The sequence below is a fragment of the Elephantulus edwardii genome, unplaced genomic scaffold (genome assembly GCF_000299155.1).
Source record: "Elephantulus edwardii isolate Elephantulus edwardi_28Jun2011 unplaced genomic scaffold, EleEdw1.0 scaffold00015, whole genome shotgun sequence".
In the NCBI taxonomy this organism is placed as follows: Eukaryota; Metazoa; Chordata; class Mammalia; order Macroscelidea; family Macroscelididae; genus Elephantulus; species Elephantulus edwardii.
This window is the reverse complement of record NW_006399765.1, coordinates 20,235,876-20,248,141: the sequence shown is the minus strand read 5'-3', so window position 1 is coordinate 20,248,141 and position 12,266 is coordinate 20,235,876. Positions and strand designations below refer to the sequence as shown.

The 12,266-nt window shown below is 43.2% G+C and overlaps 1 protein-coding gene across 1 annotated transcript in view; it reads right to left on the bottom strand.

Moving 5' to 3' along the window:
- EYA2 (eyes absent homolog 2 (Drosophila)) overlaps window positions 1-12,266 on the bottom strand; it is a 194,366-nt gene that overhangs the window by 34,663 nt on the left and 147,437 nt on the right. The window contains exon 8 of the mRNA XM_006881747.1: window positions 1,183-1,272. Within this exon, the coding sequence (XP_006881809.1) occupies window positions 1,183-1,272 (90 nt within the window). The remainder of the gene's footprint in view (window positions 1-1,182; window positions 1,273-12,266) is intronic.

Sequence of the window (12,266 nt, the reverse complement as noted above, 5' to 3'; positions counted from 1 at the left end):
CTGTGGATGTAGCCTATTCTTAAGTGTTTTTTTTTTTAATTAATTGAGGGGCTTGGTGGCACAGTGGTTACAGAATGACTCTCCCAATGAAAAGGGAGGGAGCCCTAATGTGTAGTCTTCAGGGAAATTGTGCTGTTAATCCAAAGACCTCCCCTCTCTGGCTGTTCAAATCCACTGGTGGCTCCGAGGGAGAAAGATGGGCAATCTCTACTGTGATTTACAGCCCGCGAAGCTCCACAGAGGGTCAGCTATGTGTCAGTTCCAACTCCACGGCAATCAGGGAGGAAATAAAAGTGTTGGAAATTCAAACCCACTAGTCACTCTACAGGAGGAGGATCTCCAGCTTTGGAAAACGTACGGGCAGTTCTGCTCTGTCTATAAAGGGTTGCTAGAAGTCGGCAGCTCTGAGGGGAGCTCTGGTGGCCTAGTGGCAAGAAGCTGAGCTGCAATCATGAAAGCACACTGTTTGGGCTCTCAGCTGCTCTAAACTATGGGTTGGGTCAGACTTGATGGTACACAACAACATGACATGAGTCAGAATAGACTTGATGGCAGGGTTTTTTTGTTTCTTTACTTAATGCTTTTACAGTCTTATTTTATCTTTCCCAAATCTAACAGAGGCTGGGGATAAACAAATGAATGACATTTATTTCCAAATGGGCTTCCCTGCCTCTCTCCCACCCTCCTCTCCTCCCAGCTTGCTTGGGGGCACTGGCGCAGAGACTTTAAACAAGCCTGGTCCCTGGGCTCACTCTCTCTTTGTAAAACATGCTTTCAGGGAAATGTAAATTGTTTTTAAAAGCTTCCATGCAGGCCCACTGTTAATTATTCCTGACCCAGGGGGAGCTGCACTAATTTACCTTAATAAACTTATTAAATAGCAAATTTGGGGAGGAAGAAACGACCGAGTCCTTATTGGGTTAGTTAAACTGCCAGTGGACACCCCTACCGAAGCAGAGAGAAAAGCCCGTTAGCCGCCCAAGGAGGATAATCCGAGCAAGTGTGTTTCCAAAAAAGTTTTCTCTGGTCATTCTGGGCTTTCTCGGGGTTGTGAGCCAAAGTTTGCAGCCATCAAAAGAAAGAAGAAAGGAGAAGCAGCAGCAGTTAAGGCTGCTGCTTTTTTTGCTTCCAAACCAGCCACAGGGATTAAATGCTGAAAATGGTAAATGAGTAACTGCAAACCTCCAGGTCGTTAAAGAACAGATGGGTATCTGCCAGGTTGAAGATCATTTCTTCCATCATCAGGCCAATGCGCACGGACGTCGTGGTGTCCTATGAAGAGAGCAGAAGGGGGACAAAAGGGTCAGGAGGGGACTTCCACCCATCTCAGCTGCTTTCCACCCATCTCAGGTGCCTCCAGCACCCTTCAAGTGTTTAAGCTCAAAACTCACTGTCACCAAGTCTGAAGCGACATAGAGCTGACCCTCCAGTGGGTTTTCTGAGGCTGTAAATCACACAGGAGGAGACTGCCCATCTTTCTCCCACAGTGCCAGCGAGGAGTCACTTTGTGGACTACGTATGCCGGCTCAAGTACAGCCGAGCTCTCTCCGCCTGCGTCATACGTGGCCTGAGCTCCGCCTCCGTGTGGGATCCAGGTGATGACAGCAGAGAGTTTCTGCGATGCCATTTCTAGTTTCCTATGCCCACCTTTGGACTTTACTTCTACCCTAATATGCCCCTGGAATTTGAACTGTGTGTCATGGTGTGATTAATCAAGAATGGCCGCCATAAAGGAAGACTTCTTGGAAAACCCGTGTTTCCGGCATTCCCCTCCAAATTGTTTTATCTCAGAGAGGGTCAGAAGATTTCACAGGCAGCAGGTCGGGCTGTTGATCTGGCATGCTGGTTCTCTCTTGTCAAAGCTCTCTCTCTCTCTGCACTCTGCCTTGTTTTTGTTCTTAGATGCTGTAGAACTGGCTTTCCATTCATGGTGATCCCGTGTACATCAGGGTCAGATGGTTGTAATCCACAGGGTTTCCCACTGGCTGCTGTTTTGGGATATGGATCACCAGGCCTTTCTTCCTAGTCTTTCACAGTCTGTGAGCTCTGCCAGAATCTATTCAGTATTATGTGCCTGCTGTTGTGTGCCATCGAGTAGGAACCGACCCATAGCTGATCCTCCAGCAGGTTTTCAGAGGCAGTTAATTGCACGAGAGGAGACTGTCCTTCCTTTTCCTGAGGAGCAGCTGGTGGATTTGGACCGCATATTACAGTGGAGCATCTGGTGGATTCAAATTGCATATTCAGCATTATAGCAACTCAGCACAGACAGACAGTAGTGTCTGAATGAGATGCACTGGCAACACTGAAGGCACGTCTTCAGCATGGAAGGCAAAAGTTCTACCACTGTACCACTGACGCTCCTCATATGCTGCGTCACTTAAAGTAAATCATTGTTATTCAACAGTATCACTTATCAATACAAACTAGGGCTCTGAACTGGTTTGAACTTGTTCAGGGTAGTCAATGGAACAGACTTGATTTTGTAAAATGTGGGGTCCTGGAATGCCATCCAGAAAGGGAAAAAATGATAAGTAAAAACTATAATGGGAGCTTTAGAAGAGATGTAGAGTAAGCATTTTCAGGAGACTAATAAGGGCGATTAGATTATTGCCCGGATTGCAGAGAGCAGCATGTATTCAGAGCAACGTGGTTGAGCTGGGCATCGTTGTTTCTGACTCTGCCTAACAAAAGATTCGATTGCTATGGAACATGCACACGACCTTTGTTTTTCAGGAGGGAGATTAGGTTTCAAACAGCGTGTCAACCACAAAATGGTTAGTGTTCTGATATGCTCACATTTTACACATTTGGATCTGTTTCAGTTTCAGTTCACTGGCCATGACTGAGCTGAAAAGAAACAGCTGGAAGCCCTGAAACTAACACATAAACAAAAGCACTCTCTGGTATATTCACCTCATGGAAAACTAGCCAATCACTGCAAAAAAAAAAATCAACAGATCGGCGTGGGCGGGGAGAAAAGTGCAACAATGAATGAATGGAAATCCACAATCTCCGTAAATGTTCATTGAAATTAATAATAATAATAATAACAATAATAATAATAATAATAATAAATCAATAGATCTATGGATAGGAAACTATGGGAACGAGACAGAGTATTAAAAGCAAGATGTATCACAATTACACATTAAATACAATAGCAATAAAAGGTCCAAGAAAATACTCATGTATACATCTACCTATTTTATTTCCTATTATATTTTTAGGTAAATAGTACATGTGTAGTTTATTATAGCATAACCCTGTCTATGGCGACTGACACCTATGGAAAATAGGGGGTTCTCAATCCATGCTGCACGTTGTCCTGTTCTCGGGAGTTTTAAAAACAAAACAAATCAAAACAAAACAAAGCTGCACCCCCAGACAACAATACTGGAATTTCTCAGGTTGGAGCTTGGGCCTCAGGGATGCTTAAGGTTTTCAGGTATTTTCAATGTGCATTCAAGGCAAATCAGTGATCTAAAATGATAGAAAATAGCTGTTGGTAACATAAAATTCCCTGGATGGTGCATTTGTGCTCTGTTACTAGTGGAAAGATTTGCAGTTCAAAACCACTCAGTGCCATGGAAGAACGGCCCAGCGATATGCGTCTGTAAGATTAACTATAGCATTGATTTCATCCCAGCTCAAGGTGACCCCAATTCAGTTATGGAAGGCCTATGGAATGAAATTCCAATGCGTGTGCTGCCAAGTTTCAAGGCATTCAACTTTGGATCTCACTTAAAAAAGGGTAATGCTTTTTTTGACTTGCTAGCCTATCCAGGGCCTAAAACTCAACATTTAAGTGCTTAACTGTCCCTCTAGCCAACTAAAGAAATGAAACTAAAATGCAAGAAGTGACTGATGATTGACGCAGACAACTTTTCCCAAGATTCTAAGACCAGGCTTATATCTAAAAATCTATTAATCCAAAACCAATGAACTTAATTTTATTCTTTTCATAAAATTTACCTAATATTATTACAATTCCAGTATTACTTGCACTATCAATGACTTATTCATTGCAAGCATGTTTTACAAGAAACATAAATGCAGGATATACACAACAACAGAAATACTTGTTTGTTAAAATAATGTTATTTTAACAAATCAAATATTAACACCAACTATATCTTTGTAATTTGCTAATAAGCTTTGCCATTCTCTTTTGAATTACAATGTTACATGAATTTAGTAATATCCCTTGCTTTAATATTTAATTTTTACATTGTAAAACTACATCTTTTTTTTTTTTTTTACATTCCTTGTTTTAATGTGAGCTACTGAATCCACTGCTCTCTTCCTAATACTCATTACATTTGAGCTCGTTTCGTTCATTCATCATCTGGTAAAATAAGTTCTGTAAGTACATAAGCTTTGACTTTATTAGTGCATTTGTGACATCATTAGAACATGTTTTCCTAATAACAGTACTTATTACTTCATAGATAATAACCTTGAATATTTGCTTAGATTTGTTCAACAACACAAGAAGTCATTAAGGCCTGACTTACTAATATTTATATAATTTCAGTCATAGTATCTTTAATCACATAGGACAATGCTCTTGTAAGATTAGCCCAATCAGGATAAAGATACAAATTTAATGCACTGTCGTATTGTCATTCCTCTTTAAGCACAGTAAGTGACACTGGATCCATTAGCTTCTGAAAAGCTGACAGCTTTTTTGTATCCCCACCTACCAGTGACATCAATCTCATCTTTAAACAAACTTTCCATGTTACAAGGGAGCACTGGTGGCCTAGTGGTAAAGAGTTGCGCTGGCAACCCACAGGTACGTGGTTCGAATCCCACAGCTGCTCCAAAGGAGAAAGGGTGGGCACTCTCCTTCCATGTAGTTAACTGCCTTTGAAAACCTGCTGGAGGGTCTGCTATGAATCAGGTCTCACTTGATGGTACATGACAACACATCCATGTTATACTACGGCATCCTTCCAGACTGCCCACTGAAAGTCATGTTCCATGCTTTCATTTAACTCAGCCCATGACATTCAGTTCTGGGACATCTTAAAGCTTGTCTCAGACAGTGCAAAGGAATAACTTATAGATGGCTTCTGCCTCTTGTCACCCACTTAACTCTCATCCTACCATGAAGCCTGAAGTGCCCAAGGTTCTGCAGACAAATTACTTGTTAAATGTGTCATTGCCATCGTGAGCTGCCCAGATATCCCCTATACTCTTTGCTGTCTGATTGTAAAAAAAGAACTCAGCATATTCAATCTGTAATAGATGGAGACTGATTTTTAAACCTTTAAAACTGAGATTAAAAAAAAAAGAGATGATTATCCACTTTCAATTACTATTTAACAATAGCACAAGAACATTAAAAAAACCCTCACACTCACTGTCACTGAGTCAAAACGTACTTGGCTGACTCAGCATCTGGTTTCTGAGGCTGTCAATGGCATGGGGGTGGGAGGAGACTGCCTTTCTCTCACGGCGTCACTGGTAAACCAGGACTGCCAGAGCTGCGTGGCCTTTGGGTTAACAGTCAGCTTGTGCCACCAGAGCTCACAACAGAGGAAAAATGAGTCAGAGCTTTCATTTCCCTTTACGTGACTTAACTGGTAATTCACATGACAGCAGGATTGGCACTCCTTATGTATATACGTCTTTATATGGAAGATGAAATTACCCAAGAAAAGCAGAACCAAAGCCAAGTGGTGAATCAAACTCTGCTTAAATGGATGATAGATGGTAGGGTCAATGTACCCCAGACTTTATGGAAGTTTTTTAAAGATAGTTATTCTTAAAATGAAAGCAAACATTTCAGTAATGACTTAAATATCTTCATCAGTGACTGCAGAGAAATGAAAGCCATGTACGGAAAATTACAACCCCCTGAAAGAGATACTGGTTTTGGATATAGACTTTTTGGGTTCTTCTTCTCCTTCACTGGAATAATCTAACTGGAAATGGCTATCCAAATATAAGCCACTGTGGAATGGTTAGGTAATGACATCATAGATAACCTTGCAGATCAACAAGAATGTTTAGCTGTTTTTAGAGAAAGTAGTATCGGACAACAGAATAGGTATTAACTTTCTGTTAGCACGAGATGGAGTAGGTGTTGATTCTTGCTGTACCTTCAACATTGAATTAACAGTGACCAGAAAAGCATGAAGCCCCATCACCAGACGGCTCCCTGGCTCCACAGATATGAGATTAGCACTGATAACTAGCTTGGGATTTTCAGTAGGCTCATCTGGTTACCCAGGGACTTGAAGAGTTGGACCAGGTCCACAATAAAACTGGGCTAATGTTATTGCTTTTTTGTTGCCATTTAATTTTGCCTAATTAAATGCGGTACCTGGGTATTCAGTCTCGCTCATAAATATCATGTACTCTGAAAAAAATGAAGACTAACTTGTTGCCTAACTTACCTGAATCTCAACATCCAAAGCTAAGCTAACTCTTCCAAGTGTCTCTCTCGCAATCGAGTTAGCACAGCGTGCTTCCTGTTGCTAAAAAATTTCCCCCTTTACTTCAATATTGGAGACTGAGTGAAGCGGCCGGACTCTATAATGTGGACTCTCTTCTTTTGGTTGAGGGTCGGTGTGGAATGCTTGGCTGTTCTTTATTTAAGCCTCTTGTTTAGAGTCAACAAGACCTCCTGGAGGCCACACAGGAGGAGACTGCCCATCTTTCTCCTGCCCAGCTGCAGAGGGATTGGAAGTGCCAGGGAGAGGCTTCCTGTGGTTTAGCTGTCAAACCTCCCTCAGGACGACGTCACCACGTCCACTAGATGCAAAGAGCTTTGTGTGTGTATGTGTGGGATCGGATTCTTCCCACTCTACTTAAAGACGAGCCTGTAGTTAGAAAGGGGTGATGTTAAGAGATGCTTATTTGACTTGTACAGGTGTTAGGTATAATGTAAACATGGGAGTTCAGTAGCTAAGCAGAGTCCAGAAAGTGTACCTGCTCTGATTCCTGTGTCTATATTTTAACAACTATTTCAGGAGATTCACAGTAGTCAAAGCTTGGCGCTTGGCACCATCTTTCCAATGGAAGCCACACTCAACAAAGGCAGTCAACCAGGATCTGGGTGCCTGAGAATTCATAAATGTCTTTGGACTGACATAGTGACTGCAGCAATGGGGTGTGTGTGTGTGTCTGTCTACATGTCTACACACATCCCATTACGGATATAATGCCTCAAGTGTATCAGAGATGGTAAGGATGGCATAGGAGTGGGCAGGGTTCGGATCCATTCTTCAGAGTCACCGTGTGTCACAGTCAACTTGACGGCACCTAACGACAACAGCAAAGCACTTAAAAAATACTCCAACACTTCTGCCATTCCTCGTTGCTTTTTGCCTTCGTTAACTTTGTTGAAATTCTCCCCATTTTGTGTTTCTTCCTTTTGGTGAAACACTTAAGACTGCCAAGAGAACAAACAGGTCTGCCCTAGAAAACGTGAAACCAAGCTGCTCCTTGGAGGCAAGGATTTTGAACTCTGTCTCCCATACTTTGGGCACGTGGCCAGGAGGGACCAGTCTTTGGAGAAGGACAATCACACTCGGAAGTGCCAAGGGTCAGTGCAGAAGAGGAAGACCCCAGAGGAGATGGATGGACACAGTAACTGTGGCAACGGGGGCAGGCGTGTCAGACACGAGGCTGGCTCAGGAGAGGGCAGGGTTCAGACCACTTGTTCACAGGCTTGTTATGAGTCACCGCTGACCGAACATAACAACAATTAACTTTCTAAACAATTAACTACTAAAATTCCTTATTAAAATTTGAACAACTCATGGTTTTTTTCACTACAACACTGCTCACTGCTTTCTTCCTTTGAGAATTTTGGAAGAAAGAAACACTGCTTCTTTCCTTTGGGAATTTTGCACTAAGAGGTTATATTACTTTTATTATAAAACCCTTTTTGACCCTTAAAAAAATACAGGACAAAAAAAATGTCGCTGGTGATCTCAGCTGCACACACACAACTGTGAAGAATGAGGAACAGAGAGCCCATCAGGCAGAACACGTCATTAGAACCCCAAGAGCTAGAGCTTAGCACTCACTGCTGGCTGGAATTGGCAGGGCAAAAAGTCCTCAGTGAGAAATGAGGAGAAATGAGAAAAACAAGCTTTTTGGGGCCCAGGAAAGCAATCCGAGTGCAACCTGGGAAAAGGTTTTGGGAATTAATGCATGCATTATTCACATTCAAACCACTTGTGTAGGCACATTCATCTTCTTTTTTTTCTGCTGCTATCTGTGCCCCTACCTACCAGTGACCAGCCCTGGACTGGCCATGGAAGCAGCAGCTGCTGTCTAAATTCACTGGCTGAGAGGACTTATTCACAACAAAGCCAGCTCCTGGCCCAGTACATAGAAAAGGAAATGAATGACTATATGCTAAATGGCTTACCTGTGACAATGATTTGTATAGATGAATGAGTGAGAGAGAGAGAGAGAGAAAAAGAGAGAGAGAGAAGAGAGGGAGAGAGAGCGAGCGAGCGAGCGTGCGCGCTTTGGTGGCCTATCAGGTAAGAAGTTGTGCTGCCAACCCACAAGGCAGGTGGTTCGAATCCACCAGCTGCTTTAAAGCAGAAATCTGGGCAATCTCCTTCCATGTGATTTACAGCCTCCACGTGGCAGCACATAACCACAAGAGTCTTAGGTCTCTAAGTGTTACAAGGAGAAAGAACGTCAGTTCAAAGACTCTTGTGGTTCACCATCGAGTCATAATCGATTCATGTGTGATCCTCCAGCGGGTCCAGAGGCAGCTGATCGCATGGGAAGAGACCGCCCATCTTTCTCCTGTGGAGTGAGATGGATTTGAACTGCATGCCTTTGAGTTGGTCAAGCAATTTCTTACCACTTAGCCACAAGGGTCCCCAGTTTGAAGATTAAGGTGTGCTCAATCCAAGTCGTGGTATTTTTAATTGCTTCTGATGCATCTGAAAGTTGGACAATGAATAAGGATGACAGAAGAAGGAATGCCTTTGCAAAACAACTATGAAATATCATCTCACCCCAGTAAGAATAGCAAAACTTAACAGAACAGCAAACAACAAATGCTGGCGAGGTTGTGGATAAACTGGAACCCTTATTCACTGTTGGTGGGAGTGTAAAATGGTGCAATCACTATGGAATCACTATGGAAGGCTGGATGGTGCTTTCTCAAAAAGTTGCAAATAGAAATACCATTTGACCCACCAATTCCACTACTAGGAATATACCCTAAAGAAACCATAACTGCCACCCAAGCAGATATATGCACACCCATGTTTATTGTGGCTTTGTTCACAATAGCAAAGAGCTGGAAACAACCCAAGTGCTTATCAACAAACGAACGGATAGAGAAGCTCTGGTGAAATACTATGCTGCATTGAAAAACAAAGAACTCATGAAATATTATACAAAATGAGAGACCCTGGAGGACATTAAGCAGAGTGAAATATCTCAGTCACAAAAGGACAAGTATTGTATAGGGCCACTGTTGTAAAATGGGACTGACATCGGGGTTGAGGGAAGACTGAGAAAGAGGGGATAAATAATGTCTACTGTACTGAAACAGATGAGGGAGAGAACTGTTTAAAAGGGATACATGATTGGGTATTATTGTCATGACAGGAGTCCAGAGTGAAGGCTGCACAGTGGAGTAGACTTGAGGGGAGGGATTGCATAACAATGAAAGAGTTTTTCTTTTGCTTTTCAAAGAGAAGAATGGACTGGAGAGGAAGGGTGGGAAGGAGAAAAGTACAACAATGAGTGAATGGAAATCCAAAATCTCTGTACATTTTCATTAAAAGTAATAATAATAAAAAAGGTATTAAATTAAAAAATATTTTAAAAAATTAATAAAAATCAGAACAGAGAACTGAGAAAAAGATTTTTCAAAAAGTCTTCAATTTGTAACTCTTCAGAGGACTGTGCCAGGTGGGACGAGGGGGTCGTGGACTGGATTGGATGGAACGTCATTTTTGTGGGTGTTCCCTCCCAGCAAAGGCACAAATCAGACTAAGGTACTAGAGACTTCCCCCCCACCCCCTTCAACATGCCTCCATGCTCTGCAGATTTCTGGGGTTCCCTTTTGAGGATGGTGCAGTGGTCCATGCACACCATCCATCTAGGGGGCTGGGAAGAGGCTCCACACTGGGGCCACCCCTCTAGGCAGCTAACTGGGACGGCAGCTCTATCACCCAATGATTACTCATTCTTGGTGGCGTTCTTTTAATCAGAGGAGGATGGCTGGGGTTTTACCATACGGCCCCTCAAAGAGTCATCGTGTAGATCAATCTTCAGTTATCTTGTGACATAAGGTTGCTTTTCCCCCTTTTTTTACAATGGAAGGGTGAGAGGAAGGGCTTAGGAAAAGAAATCTGATATAAACAAATACGAAGTTTTAAATAAATGGTATGTCGCTTTCTGGAAGCTTCACAATTTTTTTAAAAAATTTAAATAGCATTCAGTTTATTACAAATATTTAGTATTGGCTTCCCCTATGTCCCCCCTTTTGTTATTATCATCTACATTCTGGATTGATTTTTTTGAGCTACTCCTGGTTTTTGCTTGTAGTATCCTGTACTTCTTCAAGTTTGTTGTTCATCCATTGCAAATATTCAATCATTGTTCTATTAAATTCTGTGTTGGAAAGTTCCATCAGAATTTCTGGCTTCAGGATTGATACTGTGTCACCCTCTGGGGGAGACATCTTGCTTTGCTCTCATGTATTGTGTGGGATAGTTTGCTTTCTTCAAGACATTGATTTGTTCTTGATCTGAAGACAATGCTCTAGAGATCAGTTGGGCAGCTAACCCACTTGAGTGTTTCTCTGAACTTCTGACTCCAGGGAAATGGCAGTGCAGAGCCTTTCTCCTGCCAGCTGGGTCCCACAGCAGCTCGCTGGTGACTTCCCTTATGGCCCGGTGCACAGGGCTTTGTCTTCCCGCAGCTCCAATAAAGGTTCCGATCAAAATCCTACTGTCTATGTCGCTGCATGTTGGTTGGTCTCGGTGCAGCGTGTGAAGGACTCTAGTGTCCCTGGTGCTTAGTCCGTGGGATGGGGTTAGAAATCAGTTCACAGATGTCAAGCTTCCAAGTCACCTATCCTCAGTACATCAGATCGGCACAGCTGTGCGCCCGCTACCCTTGACTCACACACTACCTGGCCAGCCAGCATCAGAGCCCTTTGAACAAAAACAAGCAGCACCCTAATTTCATCCTGAAGAGAAAACGATTCTGCGTATGCGTCTGACCTGTTTCTGTGGTGGTCTTTCGTGTTCTTCCCGAGCCCTGACCTGATAACAGCAGCAGTGATAATAAGGTGGTTGCAGTTGGGTGGTGATGGGTCAGTGACTATAACAACAGAACAAGACGAAACACTTTTGGGTCCTGGGCGCCCTTCCAGTCTCCGCTGTGCTGAACATGCCAAAGGTGCTGTGACTGTTGATCCAGGTTGTTTTTGTTTTCTGACCCACTACTTTCCTTTCTCCTGGGAGCTCTGGTGGCCCTACCGGGTAACGAACTGCTACCCCAAAGGCACGTGATTCGAATCCACCAGCTGCTTCATGGGCGAAAGCCTGGCAATCTCCTCCCGTGCAATTTACAGCCTCCGAAACCCACTGGATGGTCAGCTCTGAGTTGGTTCTGACTCAACAGGACATAACAATAACTTTTCCTTTCTCTAGGGACTGGATCCTTCTAACCGCATGACGACAGTCCGTGAGATGAAGCTTCACCATCCTTGCTCCGAAGGAGCACTCTACTTTTCATCAATCCTCATCAACACCATTAAGCAAAGGCCGAGTCTTCAGTCCTCCTTGTACTAGCAGCCAGTCTTCGCTGGGTCGTCCCGACGGTGCAGTCCATAAGGACATGCACTGCCAACTCAAAGGTTGTGTCTGTCTGGCAGTTCGAATCCCTCAGCTGCTCTGCAGGAGAAAGATGGGCAATCTCCTCCCGTGTCAGCGGCAGCTACTTAATCTACCGGAGGCTCAGCTCTAAGTCTGTTCTGCCTTGACCACAAGTTGAGGTGAATTTTCTCTTAGTGTTTTGGAAACAAAGGTCAAAGGGATCAACTCTTGGGTTTTCTCAGGTTGTAGATCTTGAAGGAAGCAGAACTGCTACATCTTTCTGCTCTGGAGCAGCTGGTGGGTTTGAACTAGGGACCTTTTGGTTAGCAGCCTCACAATCCAGTGCACCTCAGGGCTCCTTAGACAAAAAAAAAGTAAACAATAGGACACCTGAGAAATGTTCCACTTGGGAATGTCTTGGGGGAAAAGAGGGAGAGAGGGTAA